This window comes from Pleurodeles waltl, chromosome 1_2 (assembly GCF_031143425.1).
Source record: "Pleurodeles waltl isolate 20211129_DDA chromosome 1_2, aPleWal1.hap1.20221129, whole genome shotgun sequence".
Lineage (NCBI taxonomy): Eukaryota > Metazoa > Chordata > Amphibia > Caudata > Salamandridae > Pleurodeles > Pleurodeles waltl.
The window spans coordinates 1,195,090,460-1,195,112,670 of record NC_090437.1 but is presented as its reverse complement, the minus strand read 5'-3'; the positions used below and the strand labels follow the sequence as shown (position 1 = coordinate 1,195,112,670).

Sequence of the window (22,211 nt, the reverse complement as noted above, 5' to 3'; positions counted from 1 at the left end):
TTTGCTTGCATAGCAGTGTCTAGTGGATGGTCTTCTAGCTTGCTTTATGACTTCCATACATTCTTGTGTGAGGTTTAAGTGTCCGAATTCTAGGATTTCAGGAGCCAGATTGCTAGATTCAGCGATGCTGGGTCTGGATGCCTGATCTGCTGTTTGTGTTGTGTTAACAGATCTGGCCTGTTGGGCAACTTGACGTGGGGTACTACTGATAGGTCTAGCAGTGTTGTGTACCATGGTTGCCTTGCCCATGTTGGTGCTATCAGTATGAGTTTGAGTTTGTTTTGACTCAATTTGTTTACTAGATATGGAAGGAGAGGGAGAGGGGGAAAAGCGTACGCAAATATCCCTGACCAGTTCATCCATAGGGCATTGCCTTGAGACTGCCTGTGTGGGTATCTGGATGCGACGTTTTGGCATTTTGCGTTCTCCTTTGTTGCAAATAAGTCTATTTGAGGTGTTCCCCAACGTTTGAAGTAAATGTTTAGAATTTGGGGGTGAATTTCCCATTCGTGGACCTGTTGGTGATCTCGAGAGAGATTGTCTGCAAGTTGATTCTGGATCCCCGGAATAAACTGTGCTATTAGGCGAATGTGGTTGTGAATTGCCCATTGCCATATTTGTTGTTCCAGAAGGCACAGCTGTGTCGAGTGTGTCCCCCCCTGTTTGTTTAGATAATACATTGTTGTCACGTTGTCCGTTTTGACAAGAATGTATTTGTGAGTTATGATTGGTTGAAATGCTTTTAATGCTTTGAAAACTGCTAGTAGTTCGAGGTGATTTATATGCAGCTTTCTTTGATGTACATCCCATTGTCCTTGTATGCTGTGTTGATTGAGGTGTGCTCCCCACCCTGTCATGGAAGCATCTGTTGTTATCACGTATTGTGGCACTGGGTCTTGGAAAGGCCGCCCTTTGTTTAAATTTATATTGTTCCACCATAGAAGCGAGAGGTATGTTAGGCGGTCTATTAACACCAGATCTAGAAGGCGACCCTGTGCTTGTGACCATTGTGATGCTAGGCACTGTTGTAAGGGCCTCATGTGTAATCTTGCGTTCGGGACAATGGCTATGCATGAGGACATCATGCCTAGGAGTTGTAATATCATCTTCGCCTGTATTTTTTGTGTTGGATACATGCGTTGTATAATCTTTTGGAAATTTTTAACCCTTTGTGGACTTGGAGTGGCTATTCCCCTCGTTGTGTCCATTGTCGCTCCTAGGTATTGTTGTACTTTGCACGGCAGAATGTGTGATTTCGCATAGTTGATGGTGAAACCGAGTTTGTAGAGGGTTTGTATGACCTGATCTGTGTGGTGTGAGCACCCTGTCAGTGAGTCGGTCTTGATTAGCCAGTCGTCTAGATACGGGAATACGTGTATTTGCTGCCTTCTGATGTGTGCAGCCACTACTGCTAGGCATTTTGTGAAGACTCTTGGTGCAGTTGTTAAACCGAACGGCAATACTTTGAATTGGTAATGTATTCCTTTGAATACGAACCTTAGGTATTTCCTGTGCGACGGATGTATTGGTATGTGGAAATACGCGTCTTTGAGATCTAAGGTTGTCATGTAATCTTGTTGCTTTAGCAATGGTAACACTTCCTGTAGCGTGACCATGTGAAAGTGATCTGATTTGATGTATGTGTTTAGTGTTCTGAGGTCTAGGATTGGTCTCAGTGTTTTGTCCTTCTTTGGTATTAGAAAGTACAGTGAGTAAACCCCTGTATTTGTTTGTGTATCTGGTACCAGTTCTATTGCGTTCTTTTGCAGTAATGCTTGAACTTCTATTTCTAGGAGGTCCGAATGTTGTTTTGATATATTCTGTGGTTTTGGTGGTATGTTTGGAGGGATTTTTAGAAATTCTATGCAATAACCATGTTGGATAATTGCTAAGACCCAAGTGTCTGTTGTTATTTTCTCCCACTCTTGGTAATACTGACTTATTCTTCCCCCCACTGGTGTTGTGTGGAGGGGATGAGTGACGTGTGAGTCACTGCTTGGTTGTAGGTGTCTTGGGGCCTTGAAATTTTCCCCTGCTTCTAGGGAATTGTCCCCCTCTGTATTGGCCCCGAAAGCCTCCCCTTTGGTACTGTCCCTGGTAGGTGGACGGTGTTGAATGTGAGGTACTGGCTTCTGTGGCTTGACCCCGAAACCCCCCTCTAAAGGTTGTCTTGCGGAAGGTGTTGAAAGTGCCTCTGCTCTGCGGGGAGTAGAGCGCGCCCCTGGCTTTTGCAGTGTCAGTGTCCTTTTTTAGCTTCTCAATTGCTGGGTCCACTTCAGGTCCGAACAATTGTTGCTCATTGAATGGCATATTGAGCACCGCCTGCTGTATCTCTGGTTTAAAACCAGATGTTCGTAGCCACGCGTGCCTTCGTATGGTTACTGCCGTGTTAATTGTTCTTGCAGCTGTGTCAGCTGCGTCCATAGAGGAGCGTATCTGGTTATTAGAGATGTTTTGGCCCTCCTCAACCACTTGTTTCGCCCTCTTTTGTAGTTCTGTGGGTAGATGCTCAATGAGGTGTTGCATCTCATCCCAGTGGGCTCTATCATATCGCGCTAGGAGCGCTTGAGAGTTAGCGATGCGCCACTGGTTTGCAGCCTGTACTGCGACCCTTTTACCGGCTGCATCGAACTTGCGGCTCTCCTTATCTGGGGGTGGTGCATCGCCCAATGTGTGAGAGTTTGCTCTCTTGCGAGCTGCCCCTACCACAACCGAATCTGGTGGCAGTTGTGAGGTAATGAAAGCTGGGTCTGTGGGAGGTGCTTTATATTTCTTTTCCACCCTCGGTGTTATTGCCCTAATCTTGACAGGCTCTTTGAATATGTCCTTTGCGTGCCTTAGCATTCCTGGGAGCATAGGCAGGCTTTGGTAGGTGCTATGTGTGGAAGAGAGGGTGTTGAAGAGGAAGTCATCCTCGACAGGCTCCGAGTGTAGAGACACGTTGTGGAACTCTGCTGCTCTAGCCACCACTTGTGAATATGCTGTGCTGTCTTCTGGTGGTGAGGGCTTTGTAGGATACGCCTCTGGACTGTTGTCCGACACTGGGGCGTCGTATAAGTCCCAAGCATCTTGGTCCTGGTCGCCTTGGCTTAAGGTGGTGTGAGCTGGTGAATGTGACGGAGTCTGCGCCGGTGAAATGTGAGCTACAGGAGGAGGAGAGGGTGGCTGAGTTACCTTCTTCACCAGTTTTGTTTGTGGTGCTTGTTCTTGTTGGAATTCAAGTCTCCTCTTCCTCCTAATAGGGGGAAGGGTGCTTATTTTCCCTGTTCCACTCTGTATAAAAATCCTTTTTTGAGTGTGGTCCACCTCGTTGGATTGTAATTCCTCCTCGAATCTATGCTTTCGCATTTGAGAGGACAGTGATTGTTCCTCTGAATAGGAACCGGTAGTTGGCTTGGTTGCGGGTCGTTTTGGCACCGAAACTATGTCCACGCTCCTTTTCGGCTCCGAGGCGATTTTTCTTTTTTTCGGAGTCGAACCCTCTCGGTGTCGATTCTCCTCGGTGCCGCTGTCTCTGCGTCGAGCAGCTTCGGCTCCACTATCTCGGCGTCGATCTTTGTCGGCAGCACTATCTCGGTCCCGAGATGGCTGGGTGCCGAGATGGCTGGGTGCCTGTGTCTCGACCCGAGTCGGACGATCTCAGCACTATTTCGGCCTTCTTCAGTGCCGATGGTCGGTCACCGATTTTATGGGTTGAGCCATGGCCTGATGGCAGTGGCGTCCCCTGGGCCTTGTCAGTTTTCTTATGTGCTATCTTCGACGTCTTACTCACTGTTTCGTGGTCGTCGAATTCGTCCGAGTCCGATTCATGGATCGAGAAGGCGTCCTGTCGGCGTGGACGCCATCTGCAGTCTTCTGGCTCGGCGGTCACGGAGCGTTTTTCGGGACCGGAACGCACGACAGGCCTCACAAGTTTCTTCCCTGTGCTCGGGCGACAGGCACAGGTTACAGACCGAATGTTGGTCTGTATACGGGTATTTGTTGTGGCATTTAGGACAGAATCGGAACGGGGTCCGTTCCATCAGCGTCGATGTCACACGCAGTCGGGCCAACCAGGCCCCGACGGGGATCGAAAACTACCCCGAAGGGCAACGGAGATGTTATCGTATCGATTCGGTGTCGATGCTATCTAACCCGATCCCGAACGCAACAATACTGACGTAATTTTCCGATTTTAGAGCTAACTTTCCGTTCCGAAACCCGGAGCGAAAGGAACACGTCCGAACCCGATGGCGGAAAGAAAACAATCGAAGATGGAGTCGACGCCCATGCGTAATGGAGACAAAGAGGAGGAGTCCCTCGGTCCCGTGACTCGAAAGACTTCTTCGAAGAAAAACAACTTGTAACACTCCGACCCAACACCAGATGGCGGGCTATGCACAACATGTGTATCTACAGCGACAGATGCCATCGAACACATATTTATAAGCAGAGGATCCCCTTTCTTGTAAACAGATCCAAACTACTGTTCCCTAACTGATGACGGAAGAGTCTGAGACTCTGAAGCTCTCCTGACATAAGCGGAAGTTCATGGAGGATGGAAATTCCTGCTTAGTGGGTTTGCTTTAGTTTGTCGACCTCTGCAAACTAACATGCTGTCAGATATATTAGACTGGCCTCTGCCCACACTCCTAGAGTATGAGTCACCTTGGCCATGATTTGACAGTCTGTTCCGCCTGACAATTTATCTAAATGCGAACCACATGTTTGACAATTCAGACTAATATTGCATGCCCTTTACCAATAAGGTAAAATACTAAAGGGCTTTTAGGGCAGCCACCAGTTCTTTACAATTGGAACTGTGGGTCATATTTTCCAAAGACCAACAATCTTTAGCTATTAAATGTTTCACAGCCCTCAGCTAGAAGAAACCCTTTTAACAGATCCTATACTAGCAGCCACCAGGCAAATTCATCTTATATTTGAGGCAACACTGGCACCTTCATCGCTAAATCCATATTGGCCAGATCCCAATGTTAAAGAATATGATATACTAATGGTTTCAGATACAGGTGAACTCAAGGAACCACTGCTGTTGTAGCTGACATGAACTCTTGTACTCAAAGCCATGCCTCCACTGGAGCCCAGTCTTTGCTGCTAGGTGATGCTGGAGAGTGATTATTCTAATAGATAGTCTTGAGATGGTATGAGAATCGGCTTCCCAGTTAAGAAGAAAGCCAAAGTGTTGTAACACTAGGTACAATTATGTCATTTTACACCTAAAGTGAAGCAGAAATTAATGTATCATCTGGGTAAGGAAATAGATGCATTCTTTTAACTTTTAATAAGGGCTAAGAGAGCCAATACCTTCATGAAGGTTCTTGGAGCTGAAGATGATCTGAATCGTAGGACTGTTAATTGGGAGTTATTGTCGCCTTCTTCACAATAAAGAGACCTGAGATGAATCAGCAACTGTAGATATACGTCTTGCAAGTCAAAGCGGTCATAAATTCTCAAGGATTAAGCAAAGATTGTCTGAAGAAATATTGGCTTTAACTGTGTTGTCAGAGCAAATTAGTTTAACTATCTTCATTCTAGAACAAGCCATACACCCCAAGCCTCGTTGTTCAGGAAGGAATTGTATTATTGTTCATTTTCCATCAACAATGAGACTCCTCTGAGCAACACTTCTGTTTTCAAGCTGCATGATGAGAGTAGGTGAGTGGCATAAAAACGAGGTTCTGGAGGTGTTGAACGAAATTCTATCTTGACAGCTTCTTCTACCACCAGCAACCCCCAGTGATCTTAAATTTGGTTCTTCCACTAATCTGAAATTTTTTGAAGTCTTCTTTCTACCAGTCCTTCCTGTGTCCTGGCGTTGTCATGGTTCTGGAGGTTAAGGTGTGATGCTGGAATTAGGTAGTTAGGATTTTTCAACATAAGTGGTCTCTTACCACCCGTGAAAGGGCAATTCTGTTGAGATAATTTGCATGAATCGAGATAATCTGCATGAATCCAGAGTGATACCTTTGTCGCTTTCATAAAGAGGTTGCCCTAAATGTTGCAGACATTTTCTTTCCTCCTCTGATTATTTGAGCAGCTCTTCAGAGGATCAAATAATTTTAGCCCTAGGAAAAGAAGATGTGAATTTAGAGTGTTTTGTTCATTATCAAGTTTCCATGGCCTTACCAGCTATGTCAATGCCTTGAAATAATAGCGTTAGATGATATGGCGGATACACACAAATGATCAAAGTTATTGTACTGTAGCATCTGTATACCGCTTACTAATCCCATGTGGGCCACTGAAGCACTTATTCACACAATCCTTCGGGCCTATGTCAATCAATCAATCAATCACTGATTTTGTAAAGCGCGCTACATACCCGCGAGGGTCTCAAAGCGCTGGGGAGGGGGGTGCTACTGGTCGAAGAGCCAGGTCTTGAGGAGTCTTCTGAAGGCCAGCAGGTCCTGGGTCTGTCGTAGGATGGTGGGGAGAGTGTGCCAGGTCTTGGCGGCGAGGTAGGAGAAGGATCTGCCGCCGGCGGTGGTTTTTCGGATGCGGGGGACTGTGGCGAGGGCGAGGTTGGCTGAGCGGAGGCTTCGGGTGGGTGTGTGGAAGCTGAGTCGGTTGTTGAGGTAGGTGGGTCCGGTGTTGTGCAGTGCTTTGTGTGCGTGGATCAGGAGCTTGAAGGTGATCCTTTTGTTGACGGGGAGCCAGTGCAGGCCTCTCAGGTGGAGTGTGATGTGGCTGCGGCGGGGGACATCGAGGATGAGTCGGGCTGAGGCGTTCTGGATGCATTGGAGCTGTCTCAGGAGCTTGTTTGTAGTTCCTGAGTAGAGGGCGTTCCCGTAGTCGAGTCTGTTGGTGATGAGGGCGATGTGGGCGGTGTTTCCATGCTGTACCTGATGACCACTTAAGTGAGGTTATCGTTTTATGGTACACAGTGCTTGGTGGTGTGGTGGATGAGGAAGTGTAAACAGACAGACATGCATATTTTAGGTTGAGCGCGCAAGCGCTTTTTGACCTGTTGTAAGTATTCCGTGGGCTTTTAACCACGCCCATCTCCCGCTCATCACTTTCACTTGTTATAGTTTGTGAAATGATGCCAGCTCTGATTAAGTCTACAGTTCCCTTTATTTTGTTGGTAGTTATTTCTTCTTTTACGCTTTCCATCCAATTTCCTATGCTAGGCAGGACTTCATCTATTCAAGACAACTAATAGATCCATTAGAGGTAATAGGTGCAGAGAAACGGTGAGGGGGAATCAGACAGCTGCCCACAGACTGTGTCACAGACTTCCTTTATATGATAGATATTATGAGACATCAAGTAAGGAGATTTAGCAACTTGAATGTGTTATATTTTCCCTTTTTATCACTGACATTAGAGGGCATCAGTGTGCAGAGTATATGACTAGTCAGGGCCTGCAGTGTGGACTATGTTAAAAGTTTTCTAGTGAACAGCAGCAAAGTGTGGCAGGTTTCTCCGACCTTCTCAGGCCTGACTGGTTAGTATTAAGTGGTTAGCTGAGCGGGCTACTATAGTCTGTTTCTGTAATCCACTTTCCAAGTAGGGTTCCAAGGGTCCTTGCAAAATCAAGACAAGAAACAAGATTTGGATAGGCATATCAAAGAAAGTGAGACCTACAGTGGACCCCTGCATGATCCTTGGTATCCAGATTCATTAAGGAAGATTAGTCAAGAAATGGCTGGTGCAACACTAAATGTATTTGCTAAGAACACTAACGAAATCACACGCATCATATTTTAACAGACATCTGCACTAAACAAGACCACCAGCAAACATGAGATTCCACAGGGAAACTCCCTGAAGGATTCATAATGGAAAATACCACTTGTGAATGCTTCAAAACGAACTGGAAGATCATGAACTGTTCATAACATTTAACAGACTCTGGTCTCATTGGAGTGGATCTGTAAAGTATTTGCACTGGTTCAGAGCAATGGTATGTAATCAGTGGATTAAACTGGGCAGCTTGAAAAAGTGCTTCCACTGACAAACACCCATGGTAAAATTTCTATTTAACCGCAGTTGGGGAGATCTTTAATACATTTGTACATGCAAGACTTATGGGAGGCCCTACATTTGGCTGAATCAATTGACAAAGATTTTGCACTGGGTGATATGTACGATAAGCAATGACCATATTACAGCAGTATTGCCAAGGACCAAGACTGCGTGATAGTACAAGATTTAGCTGGCAGAAAAACCAAATTACTCTCACTGGGATCAAAGGGAAATGCTAGAGAACACTGGACTTGGCTGCGCAGACTGGGAAATGTTATGTGTGACCTAAAAGGTTCTGGCTTAGAGTTGAGGTGCTAGGTACAACAAGAACTCTCAAACGTAAAATGCTGGGAATGGTAGTGCTTCCGCTGAGAGGGATTTTAGAGGGCACTCAAATTCCTCTTTCTCCCAAACAAATCGGAAGAACAACTCAAAATTTATAAAACAATTCTCTTGACTGCATTGAGAAAAGGGCTGCTTTTCAGTCACCATAGTGAGTTACGTTAATTTGTATGTTATTGAACAGGATATTTTTTCTACTACATGCCATCATCAATGTGCATCTGACTGGAGCTCTTATAGCTTGAGAAAGGTCCTCTACATATTCCTTCGCTCAATCAATCAATCAATCAGAACATTTGTAGAGTGCGCTACTCACCCGAGAGGGTCTCAAGGCGCTGGTGAAGATAGTGGGGGGGGAATGGGGGGAGAAGTTATTGCTGCTCGAAAAGCCCTGTCTTGAGGAGTTTCTTGAAGGCAAGATGGTCCTGGGTGGTTCTTAGGTGTGCGGGGAGGGAGTTCCATGCTTTAGCTGCCAGGTAGGTGAATGATCTTCCTCCTGCGGTGGTTCTGCGGATCCGTGGGACGGTGGCGAGGGCGAGGCTGGCTGAGCGGAGCTGACGGGTGGGCGTGTAGAACGAGAGGCGGCTGTTGAGGTATTCGGGGCACATGTTGTGGAGTGGTTTGTGTGCGTGGGTGAGGAGCCTGAAGGTGATCCTCTTGTTGACGGGGAGCCAGTGCAGGTGTTTCAGGTGGGCGGATATGTGACTGTGGCGAGGGATGTCGAGGATGAGGCGTGCAGAGGCGTTCTGTATGCGTTGTAGACATTTCTGAAGCTTTGCGGTGGTACCTGCGTATAGGGTGTTTCCGTAGTCCAGACGGCTTGTGATGAGGGCATGGGTAACTGTATTTCTGGTTTCGGCGGGGATCCATCGGAAGATTTTTCGGAGCATGCGTAGGGTGTTGAAGCATGACGACGAGACGGCGTTGACTTGCTTGGACATTGTGAGGAGGGGGTCCAGGATGAATCTGAGGTTGCGTGCGTGATCCGCGGGAGTTGGAGCGGTGCCCAGCGCCGTGGGCCACCAGGAGTCGTCCCAGGCGGATGGGGATTGTCCGAGGATGAGGACCTCCGTCTTGTCTGAGTTCAGTTTTAGGCGGCTGAGCTTCATCCATTCTGCAACGTCTTTCATTCCTTCCTGTAGGTTGGCTTTGGCGGTGGTAGGGTCTTTGGTGAGGGAGAGTATCAGCTGGGTGTCGTTGGCGTAGGAGATGATGTTGATGTTGTGTTTGCGTGCAATGGCGGCGAGGGGGCTCATGTAGATATTGAGGAGGGTTGGGCTGAGCGAGGATCCTTGGCTCACATATTTATCCTTTAGGTTTTGTTATGTCACAAGGCACTAAAGGCTTACCTCTACAATAACACCCAACTAGTCACCAATAATGTGCTCCTAGTGCCCCTCCCCCTCTCTTTATATGGAACACAAAAATTTCCTGGAATACATACATAATTGTCAAGACTGTAGAAACAGTGTCAGTTCTTACCCTGTTTTCTTTAGGAAGTGTCTCCGGAAGTAAAAGAAAAATCAACAACAGGTCGATGATAGCCAAGAGCAGAGCAAGTACAGCCGGCCGCACGTAGAAAAGTTCTCCGCTAGCTGTGTTCATAGCAAAGTAAGCTCCAATCATAGGCCCTATGGTGAACCCAAGAGAGAAAGCAATGCCAATCATCGCCTGTAAAGCAAAGCACAAGAGCATTAAAAGGCGAACACAGCAAGCACATTTCTAATCCACAGATGGCAGATAGCTGAGAGCATTCAGAAGCAGTTGTTCTACCAAATTAACTAACTACCTTAATAAGGGACAGACCAGGCATTGTTGGTACATAACAGAAAAGTACATTTAGAGGCCCCTTCCTTCGGTCAACGGGGACACAGATAATACTTTCATAGGCTAATCATTCACCCCTTGCTATTGGTACTCTCAGCAACTGCTTAGGATTACACTGCCATACCACTGCCCTTATTTGGAGGCAAGTATTATGGGAATGATTTGGGAAGGATGCTTAGGCCAGGAACACTAAAAATATATATTTTCTTCTATTTAAAACTATATCACAGCAAAAGACACTGGAACACTGTTCAACGTGACGTTGCTCATTATTTTACTCAATAATCTAGAAGGGAAGTCCTAATGAAGGTGTAAATGGAGGTAAACCTCACAGCTGCCTATCATATTAAAATATTAAAAAAATAATGTGTAACATGAGTTATATTTGCATTTTTGACCAAATGTTATAAAAAAGGGTTCAGATTTAAAACTGAAGCACAGCAGCAATCCTGAATTTTTCATTTCGGCACTTGTCTGAAATGCTGGGCCAACCACCTGGTGTCATGCTGAAAGATGGCTGATTCTGATAAACTGCCCTCTCTGATCAAAGTGAAAGTCCTAATACAGTTGGTTTAAAGGATTCTGGTGGGTAAAATTAAAAGTTGTGCATTTATGTAATTAGAACCAGGTTTGCTACCTTCATGCCCTGGTTTTGAGGATTCCATACCTGTCTAGAGTCCGGTGCTGTTAGGGCCAGTCTCGGTGTGAGGGACTTCTCATTTGGAGGATGACTGCTGCTGATAACTGGTGATACTCTCCTTAGAACCTGGCCAAATATGCCAAGCCATGCCTTTAGCATTCAGAGCTTAGACCTAAAAAAAACACTTTATATACCTGCAACCACAGATTGAACACTTTACTTACCCTTTACTGATATCCTATTTTGAGTGTGGGGTGGCAAGTATAAATGTTAAAATTCTCACTCTTTTCGATGGTACCTGAGTGGGCTGGAACCACATCATCCACTCACTATAACTCTGCCTCCAAACTCAATATTGAAGAGTGCTAGAAGGGTTACACATCTGGGTCCAGATTCATTAGAGAAGCCCTGCAGTCCATTCCCTAATCAACTGATGTTGTTGCATGGCTGGTACTCCAGAGTACTAGTCTGTTCCAGCCGTACCGTAAACCTGCTAGCTTGAGCTGTAATTGATGGTTGAAGCCCCTCCACACTGTAGTAGAGTTACATCATCACACACATGTGCCACCATCCTCAAAACCCTGTAGTGCGATGCAAGTGGCATGCCACTCATTCTTGTTTTTCTGGTCCCTTGCAAGTATTTCAAAATACCCCACGATGAACCTTGGGGGTCTCCTCTGCTACAATTCACCGATGCCAGGCCATCGAATGGCACACATCACATCCTTGGCAAAGGGCTCACGAGTGGCGCACTCTCTCTGAAGAGCACATAAAAAACATGTCAGTCTCAATTCCTTGCTGGCTTTACCTCTCAAACATATAGATGTAGTAATCCTTTTACCATGCCGTCTACAACACAAAACAAATCTTCTGCACCAGTCCTGCAAGTCTCACCTCAATTCTTTGTTATTTTTATTGTATTATATTTAGCAACGTTTTCACAAAACATAAGCTAAACAGCTAAAATTATAGAAGTATTTGCAATGCGATAGGTCTCGCATTTTCTAGAGTTAGAGATATTGGTGTTGTAAATTCATAACTGGACTTTTCTTCCCACATTAATTGGCCAATCCGGCCTCATAAGGGTGTGTTTTTTCCTGCCATATAATTCCAGTGGCCCTGCATATAACTGAAGCACTTCCATGTACCTTCTTCCTATATCAGCAACAAAAAATGAAAATGTTGCTATCTAGCATCCTAATTTAAATCTGCCATACTAATTTCAATAGAATACCACTTTCACCACCCCGCCATCAGAGTTGCTGGCTGGCTAACAATTCCCCCAAAAAAGACACAAGACACCCACACAGGGCAAATAAACTAAAAGGGTCACCCAAATATATTAAGAGTGTTCAAACAGTCATAGTGTAAAAAGGATGTTAAGTTGGCCTGAATCATGGTCATAATTGAAATAAGGAGAGGTTATTAAAAAAAAAAACAATGATCATATAAACGTTTATCAGAAATAAACCTTTGGCATTAGACTGAAATGCTCAAAACACCATAACAAAAATTTCATTTGTAAGAAACATGGTCATGTAATCATATTGTTCGCACCTAAGGGACGTAGTGATTGATGTATCTGCAGGGATAGCAGGCCTATAGCGATTATATTACAAACAAAGCCCTTAAAACAAACTACTCTCAGCTGTAAAACAAACGTTCCGGCCATGAATGCACTTAAAACAACAATGAATGGTGGGAGGGGTTATTTTGAGGTCCCCACTAACCTAGTGTGGGGACCCAGTGATGATGTAGACAGAAAGAGCAAGTTTTGCTGAATGTTTTGGTGGTGGTCCCATTGTCCTAGAACCACCACAGGCTGAATTATGAGCAAAAATGTTTTGTCAAAGTAATGCCCTGCAAAGCAATATGGGGCGCGTTTCCCAAATGCAGCGAATATTGTAGTATAGGCTCTCCCACTGTGCCAGGAGAGCCGCTTTCGCTTTGAGGTTTTCTGTAAAGCATTTCCCAGTTTCAAGTGTTTTGAAGGAAGAGCCACAAGAAATGACTCTGATTAGGTAACTGAACAATGTGGCCAGCGCTTTAATACTGCTGATTGAGTTCATACCTGTTAGCGCTGTGAGCGCCATAGCTGCCAATCAGCAGGAAGGGGAGGGACACAAGAAAAAACAAATAGCTCGCCCACGCTCAAGTGTATCAGCATTCAGGCAATAATCCATGTAATAGGGGAAGTCTGCAAAGCGTGACAAAAACAGCCTCAAGGCGGGACAAATGTAAAGCTTTTACCAATGATATCATGTGATTTTTTAAAGGGTAAGCCCACTAATGAAAGAAAGTGATGGGCATGAGGTGGGTGTGGTTAAAAGCCCACAACACTTACAACAGGTCAAAGCGCTTGCGCGCCCGACCTAAAAAGGAGAAATACTTTATCACGAGAGAGCTATGCAAAGATCAAACACAAACAAGGTGGCTTCCTGGTAAGTTCGCCAAGGGAAGACCTGGTGAAGTACAGAATAATGGGCAGACACAGCTGTGAGGCCTGAAGTCTAGGAAGGATATTAAGAGTGACGTGACTGGTTTTCAAATGTGTGAAATAGTCATACAAGAATGTTATTTTGTTTTTGTCAGAAAAAATCTTGAAACCATGTTCAGAAAACTTTTCATGAATTCCCGTCTGGTGCTGTACCCACCTGGTCAACCCTGTAATGGAGGGACTATGCTCTTATAATTATGTTCAAAGAGGGTTTGTAAAAGAGAAATACACTATGCTTTAAGTGCTCTCTCATTTCACTGTTAACCTCTACCATGATACATACATATTTTCAGCGCTTAATTTGTAAATAAAAACGTGCCGGTGCCCAAAGCCCTCCTCTTAACTACGCGGCTGCTGCAATTAAATGTGCGAACAAAAGGGCGTACTCCTGAAGCCATCACGGGCCTCTTTAATACATTCACATCCCCTCTCTGCCCCTTCGGCTCCCTCCTGCAGCTTTCTGCTCTCTCCCTTTGTGACGCTTTTTTGTTTTTCTCTTCCTCCACGTTTCCCAAATGTGTATTTTGATTGCAATAAATGCTTGAAGCAGAACATTAAACACCGGCCCTCAAAAATAAGTGCCAGTGCTCTGCACCGGAAACAACAAGCACAAATTAAGTATTGCATATTTTCAATATTTATTTTAAGAGAGGCAGTGGTATATTTATGTTCAACCCATGTCTGAATCTTCAGTTATCTTGCCCACCTCACCGAACACAATGGTGCTAATTTCTTATTTTGGAGGATGCAGTGGTCATATTCTACTTCCTAGAGCTCTCTGCCACTCTAAAAAAATATTGCCTCTTCTGTGTGGAGAAATGGCCACAACATATGTGGGTGTGAAACAAACAATGGAAATAATTAATAAATACCACAAATAACTTAACTGAAAACTACAATTCCTATTCAATATTTATCTAACTAAAATGATACACAAGCTATCACTACCAATCCATCTGTGTCTATCCCAGAACACTGGTTATGGTGCATACAACAGGCTGAAGTTAAAAATTTGGGGCAGAGCCAGACGTGCTTCAAGAAGAAAGGTGGCTTTCTCAGGGGCTGAATGCAGCTCCCTTTCTAAGGCTTTGTTAGGGTGCTGGTGCTATGAGTCAGTCTGGCTCTGAAGAGTCTTGGGTGGCTAATATGATGGCAAACCTGGTGCCCTTTTCTTCTGAAGCCTGGGCTCCAGATTATATTCTCCCTGTGATTCTGGGCCTACACCGCAGCAGGATATTTGGTGAATTACACCCCTCCAAATGAACAGGAGAAGCTACTTGCAGAGGTGACCCATAGCATGTGGAGATGTGACCAAGCCTGCCAAGGTACAACCTTTGCATCTGGTGCAGTGTGGTGAAGAGAAAATTGAGGCGACATCCATCCAGGAGGGTCAGGCAGGCTACTGTGAGAAGAAAATGCCATATAAAGAGAAGAGATGAGCTGTAATGTAATCATTTATTGGCTCAGACTAGCAGTTTATTCTCAGTTTCAACAGAGGTAAACAGAAGGGTAAAGGAGAAATGTGACTACTTGAAAGATTCAACTTCAAAGGGCATTAGTGACAGGACCGCAAGGAGCCTGAATCTGTTGACACAGTACAGCCCTAAGGGGAAAGAATGATGAACTATATAAATCTATCCAGCAGACATAAGAGAAAGTGGCCCCTATGAATAGGGTGATGGAAGAGTTTAAGATCCACATCATGAAGCATGAACAAGATACGCATGACCTTGGCAAGCAGAGTTTCTGTGTTGTAAACAGGGAACGCTGAATTCAATGCAAGGATGCTGAAGTTTAAATAATGAGTTATCTTTTCCCTCACACTCTTGGAAACCAAGGTTAAGTCTCTCAAGAATGCAGCAAAGAGCACCAATATCAGAACGCAGGGTGCACCTCGGTTTGCTGTTACCAACATGCACGTTAACATATAGACCTCCCGACAAGCAGAATAGCTATGGTCCGATTTGTCGTATCTTACTTAGGTAATAAAAGTCACTGGACTCCCCACAATGGCAATTCAGACACAGGGGCAGGCATGGTAGTGGTGGAGTTATCTAAGGCTAGACAAAAAGAACTGATAACCAGAGAAACAGCCAGAACGTCTGACCTTCACGTTTGGAATGATGCACGAGGCGTTCTCAGATCTTACTCTGGCAGTGTTACCTGAAGAGGAGGGAGCTGCAGACAATAAAGAAAAAGAGGATTCGGATTTGGAGAGATTCAGAACCTCTTATGCTTCCCACAAAGACTGAGAGTGAAGCACAAAAGGAGTAGGAGAGTATTTTTGCACCTGGAAGCCACCCAGGTGTTCCAGAAGTCATGCAATGAAGACACTGAAAAGGAGGACTGAGAACTTGTGTGGTGATGTCATACTTCCAGTTCTTTTGACTAAACTTTCTTGCATAATGGGCTTGTCTGATGTTAGTCCTTCCTTTTAGGATAAGGGGGGTGTCTACACAATGTTTAAATATGTGACTTGAGGAAGTGTATGTTGTTGCTCTTTTAACAGTTATTCGGAAACTTTGTATTATTGTTTCAAACATGTGCCCTAGAAGGCTTTATAAGGGACATAAAGAGGCAATGGTGTAATTCCACACTCATATATACTTATTAACCTGAGGGATTACAACCATCAATTTTCACCTTCATTAACTTGGCATCTAGCATTTGCATGAGCTTAATTTTTTTTTATATCCAAATTTTATTGATTTTCAGGAAGAAAACATCAACACACACAGTAGTCTTATTCACTTTTCTATGAAGTAAGTACAGTTTAAATGACGCAATGTCTCGCTTGGCCACCAGTGCGGTCACTTCCATAAAGATAAGTTCCCTCCTCCGTTCTCCTCCAGGTGGCCGAACACTGCAATACTAGGAGTTAGAAGAAAGTTGTGATCTAGGACCGCGGACAGGACTGGGTACATCCAAACTATAGTCGGGAAGGGATGGCCAGTTCTCTGGGAGCCAGGCAGGCTTCCTGCCAGTCATCATCGTCCAGGTCACCCACCCACCATTCCCACCTCAGGTACAGGTCTGTAAAAGGTCTGCCACATTAAAAATGAGAGAGCGATAAGTTCTGGATGGTCCCTTTGCCCAGGAGTTTGGCTTCAAGTAGATTAAATTCACGGATGAGCGTCGCAGTGGGCCCTTGTGCTGCTAATGCTTGTCGCAGTAGCAGATATCAAAAGAATTGTGTATAGGAGAGCTGATATTGTTCCCTCAGCTCCGGACACACCATCAAGGTATCGCCTAGCCAGACATCTCCCAATTGCGAGGTCCATATCCTGTCCCATTGTCCAAAGACTGGTAGGCTTGCCGTGTGGTTTAACTATGTCCCCCTCCATAGAGCGGTCATCCCCGTAATTTTACGCTTCCATTTAATGAAGTGGAGCACCGCTCTCCAGCAGAGGACGGGAACTTGTGTACAATGAGGGAGTGACAGAGGGACGGGGACTTCGTATGGCCAATCCATAAGACCGTCAAGGCCTAGGAGGTTCAATACTGCCGGATAGGCAGGTTCATCCCATCCCCCATTGAGCCATTCATTTATTGTGACAGGTTGGGCGTCTAAATAGTAGGTGTACATATCCATCATCCCCATCCCTCTATGATAGGGTGAATGCCTGCTACTGACAAAGGTCACTCAATGGTGGCTTTGCGCCCAGATAAAAGCAGACATTTTTAATGTCAGTGTTTGGAGCCATTGGCGAGGGACCAGATGGGGTAACTGGCAAGTAGGTATATTCATAATGTTTTAACAATGTGGTGCATACCTGAGGATTTAGGGCAGTTGGTTGAAACGCAGCAGCTCTGTATTCGGCCCTGACAGGAGGGGCTGTGCATTCAGACTCCATGCCAGCGTCGGAAGAAGTGAAATGTGAATATCCAAATATTTGAAGGAAAGATGCCACAGTGGAGTCCCGGGAAACCAAAAGTTCCCGCCTGCATCGCCCGGTACCGGCACCAGCAGGGATTTAACTTTGTTGGCACTAAGGCCTGAAGCTTCCTCGTATAGGCGGAGGATCTCCAGACACCGTGAGCCTGAGGAGAGAGGGTCTCAAAGGAACAGAAAGATATCATTCATATACAGGGTTATATGTTACTCTTCCCCACCCCCCCCCACCCCCACCCCCACCCCATCCCAGGGCCACCACAAGATGCAGGTGTCGCATGTAGTAAGACGGGCTAGAGGCTCAATCGCCAGTGCGAATAGGGGTGGGGAGAGGGGGCTGCCGTTATGGGTGCCTTATGTATCGGAAAGTGGGGTGAGATGGAGCCATTGACTTGAGCCGTGCAGTGGGGCGGGCATAGAGGAGGCACACAAGTTTATGAAAGGGGGGCTCAAAGCCCGCCCTCTGAAGCACTGCCTCCAAGACAACCCCCACCACATTGTCAAAAGCCACAAAGAGAATGTATGTCCTCTAATATGATGTGCCAGGGATACAGTGAACTGGACCCTGCAGGTGCAGTGACGAGTGCTTCTGTGGAGCATAAAGACACATTGGTCCAGGTGAACCAAGTATCACTACAACAGTTGCACCATAGACACTCTGTCTTACGCATAAAGCACTTCAGTCATTGGGATGTGACTATCTAAAATCTACTTTTTCGTTTTATCAACCTCTGAGACTTTTAAGATCAGCTTCTAGATTCATGATCAAGGTCCCACGCTGCAAAAAAGCGAGATGGGAAGATCACGCTTTTTCGGTGCAAGCACCCAGACTTTGGAACGGTTTGCCGCTCTCGATGCGACAAATACGGAATCACTTGGTCTTCAGGAAGTGCCTTAAAACCTGGCTCTTCACAGACTAATTAGTAGTAATATTCCGGTATCTTTTTCTGCATTTATGGTCTGCATAGGGCTTCGATGCCCCCGCCGGAATGCGCTCTACAAATAATACAATACAATACAATACAATACAATACCATCCATGTCTGGGGAAGATGACACACAATCTGCTGCCTCTGTGTAAATTGCCAGGAGGTGGGAAAGCAACAGGGATCGAAAACATTTAAGGGACTCAACTAGGGACCCATCCAGTCCTGGTGTCTTACCCGATACCACCAGGTCTTTTAAGGCCACGTCAATTTCTTCAGCCATGATCAGCTAGTCAAGGTCAAGGGCCAGGGACGTCAGGATGGGTGGTCGGGGGGTGATTCGTTTTGAAAGGGGGGGGAGGGGTTACCTGTGGGAAGGGCCGAAGGCAGTGGGATCTCCACCGGTATTAGTGCCTCAAGTATCCATGCTGAAGTGGGGGTTGCACATATAATGTATGATAATAGTGCGCAAAGACCTGTGCCACCTCAGTGATACATTCATGGTTACAGCCATCTGCATCCCTGGTTGCCAGCCAATAAATAATTTTACTGGATTTATCTCCATGCTCATATATACACTAAGTGGAAACCCTCCAGTATTGTCTGGACTCCTCCAAGGAAATGTTTTTCACCTGAGCCCCCGGCACGGCCAGCTGGCGGGCCAAGCTGGTCTATGGCCGGCAGCGTGATTGCAGCTACAGGGAAAGTATCTGGGTCTCGAGGTCAGTTACGTGCTCTAACTTTTGTTTTTCTTTACCCCAATGTAGCTTTTCATCATGCCTTGGCGGAAGGGTTTGCTGGAGGCCCACAGCGTCCCAGCGGAGGTCAACGTATTACAGTTTAGTGTTAAGAATGTCTTACACAAAGGCTGTACATTCAAGGTCCAAAAATACCAGGCGGTGAGAAGTCAAAATGTGCCTTAAGTGCCCCTAACGGAGTCCCACCTCAAGAAGGAGGGGGGCATGGTTTTAAATACCCCGGGGGAGAATCCATACACCTGTCAGGTAGAGAACTTTGGAGGCCGGAAGCCAGAAGCCAGAACTGATCAATACGTGACAGCGTCGTATAAGCTGCAATGCATGAGTATAGGCCCGCATCGAGGGGTGCCAGATTCCCCAGTCGTCACACAAACCTAGTGAATCTGCCCAGAGAGACAGCTGGGATGAGCGGGCACTATGACCTGGCCTGGGAGGGTAAGAAGTATCTAAAGTCAGATCTGGGACCTCATTTAAGTCACCCCCTATTAGCGTGGCACCCGAAGCGAGAGGCAGGAGATGCTCTCAGAACCTCTGTAATGTTGGTTGAAGCTCTTGGTGGGGAACGTATGTTGAAACCAGGTCATATTGTCGGCTATCCAACCTACCCTCTATTCCCACAAATCTTCCCCGGGGAGGGGGCTGGGGGTCAATGTGGGTGGCCGAAACCACCAGGGCGAATCCCTTGTGCAATAGAATAGTTGCCCCTTGGAATCTCTGAGAGAACCCGCCATGAATTACCCAGTCAGAGCCAAAGCGACCATGGAAGGAGAATATAGTGTCTAGTAAGTGGGTCTCATGGAGCATCACCACGTCTGGGCGGAGACGATACACATAGCGTAGGACTGTGGATCTTCTAATGCGGTTGAAGAGACTACTAACATTCCACGATATGACTTTAAACGTCAGAGATGGGGAAGGAGGCAGCCAGGTCGGCCCTCTCGCAACAAGGCAGTCCATGCATCAAGGGCAGATTAAACACTGTGAGATTCAATGGAGTAAGGTGTTGGACCGAGTAGGTGTCCTGTGTAAGGACTTTAACAGGGAGCTTATTTTTTTTTTAGCACAAGTGCCTACCCGTACACGCCGCCTTAAAGAAAATGGGGTGAGAGGAAATGGATGTGAAAACGAATCCCGAAAAGAATATTAAGGGAAGACACAGATAGGATACAAAAGAGATAGCAAAAGAGGGGGAGAGAATGCATCAGAAGACAGGAAGCAGAGAATGGAATAGCAAGAGGAATAAAGAATGAGAGACAGAAAATGGCATTCAAGTTAAAACCTAGGACAGATTTCTAGGTTCTCTTAGCAAACATGTCTTCATGGAGTCTCATCCAAGAGGCCCTCCTGCAATCTCATTAACCGTCAGGAAATGTTGCGTCTTCCAGTAGAGCTTCTGATCAGCGCAGAATCTGGAGGCAAGTATAAGACCTGTTCAGATACATATACAACCTTAGTTTCAATGATCGTTGGGGAGTAATCTGAATACTGTAACAGCAGAGCTCATCAGTCTCCAGATCCATGCACAGAGAATTCATCCAGTCCAGATTTTAGTTTCCATTCCAGTACTTATAGTTCTGTTTAGAAAATCAATCTTTTTGTGCTGTGCCCCTCATCTGGCATTTTCAAACTCTGAACTGGCTGGGTAGTGCTTGCTAAATAGGCCTCGGACATATACTCAGTTTCAATGGACAACAGTGTTCAAACTACCATCAATGTCACTCCAGAAAATAACTGTTTGTGTGCTGGCCCCTGTGCAGTGTCAGAGAGAGGGACATTTTTTTCTAAGCTACACTTAGAACATAGCAAGTGATTTCAGATTCCTTTGACTTTTTGTCTGAAGCCTGGGCTCCAGGCTCCTGGGCATACTGCCAATCTGTAAAATGCATTACAAACCTCTTTTACTAAGAATGTACTATGAAATCTAAATGTATAGCATATGTGTAATCTTGACAGAAAACACCAGTACTAAAGTCAGATTTTTATTATCTTTAACACTTCTAGTAGTTTAGGGATATGAAACACATTGTGCCCGAGTTCGGATGAATGCTTCTACATTGCAATATGGTTTCACGCCCAATTCACATCTCTTGAGCTTTGCCTTCTAGCTGCTACTTGAAAGGGCTGGTCACGCACCAGTTAGGCACCAAGAAGGGGAATGCCAGGGAGATGCCTCACGGGACATTTGATTTCAGTATGCTTCAGAAGCACATCTCCTATTCAGATTAGTCTCTGGAATTAAAAACTAGTCTTGGACAAGGAGCAGCTTAGGGAAAGAGATTTCATCTGAAGCTTAGTGGAGGTGGAGCTAGAAGGGAGGGGAGTGCTCTACATAGCTCAGCTGGGAGCTCGCATTCATAGTTTTGGGTTCCAGTTTTTGGAATAGTTGCGTTGCCACGAAGAAAGATTTCAGGAAAGTAAACGGTTCACATTTCTGAAGACCGGGAATCTGGACACCTAGGAATTATACTGTGATTGGTTAGGCCTGTTCACTAACAGCCGACTGGTTTACCCTTAAAGGTATCCTGCTGCCCAACTACAAAGGGAAATTCTGCCTGGATCAGAAATGGAGAGAACAATGCCCTGCCAACTTCTATATGGTGAATAACTTGTCTGGTGTCTTAGAAATAGAGACACTGCATCCAGCTCTGACATGGAATCTTTCCTCCTGTATCTTCTATTTGATGCAGACGTTGCTGATGGGGTCCTGGCCCACACAGAGAAGCCTGTCAGCTCCTACGGAGCTTCTACGCTGTTTCTCAAGAGTGCAGTGGATTCTGTGAGAGAGAACTCTGCTCTCTGTCTCGATGGAGAGCAGAATCGTGTGATATTTACAAGTAGAATCTTCCCCATGCTTGACCGGTAACTTGCCTCCTGTGGCTGGAAAGCGCAGAAGGTCCTGCGACAGAGGAAGGTGCTCCTTGCCTGGAAGATTTCTGGTAGGCTACTATTTAAGGATACATTGTACATTTGCTTGAGTTATGTATTGGAAGGTTACATTGCTATTGTTATTTTGTAAGCAGAGTAAGAAAGCAGAAGTTCTATTATAAGGTTGTGTTAAGTAAATGTTCTGCCAAACATGTTCTACTTCTTTTGACTTATAAAGTGAATAATTCTTGAGACTGCAGATGAATGTATGCCTCTTCAGCCTACGGTGTGCCCCTTGCTCAGCTATAACGTGTGAGATATGGCAACAGTGTTTGTTCTATTTTGGTACGGAAATTCATAAATAAATGAAATGCAACTTCAAAGTCAATTAGATGCATTGTTGTTCTGCAGTAATGCCCGTTCACAGAGAAAATAAACACATTAGATAAATAATTCATGTAAGGACTCATCCAATAGTTTGCGGGAAACAGAG

At 45.5% G+C, this 22,211-nt stretch overlaps 1 protein-coding gene across 1 annotated transcript in view; it reads right to left on the bottom strand.

Annotated features, from left to right (window-relative positions):
* MFSD10 (major facilitator superfamily domain containing 10) overlaps positions 1–22,211 on the bottom strand; it is a 172,558-nt gene that overhangs the window by 73,215 nt on the left and 77,132 nt on the right. The window contains exon 6 of the mRNA XM_069203516.1: positions 9,796–9,984. Within this exon, the coding sequence (XP_069059617.1) occupies positions 9,796–9,984 (189 nt within the window). The remainder of the gene's footprint in view (positions 1–9,795; positions 9,985–22,211) is intronic.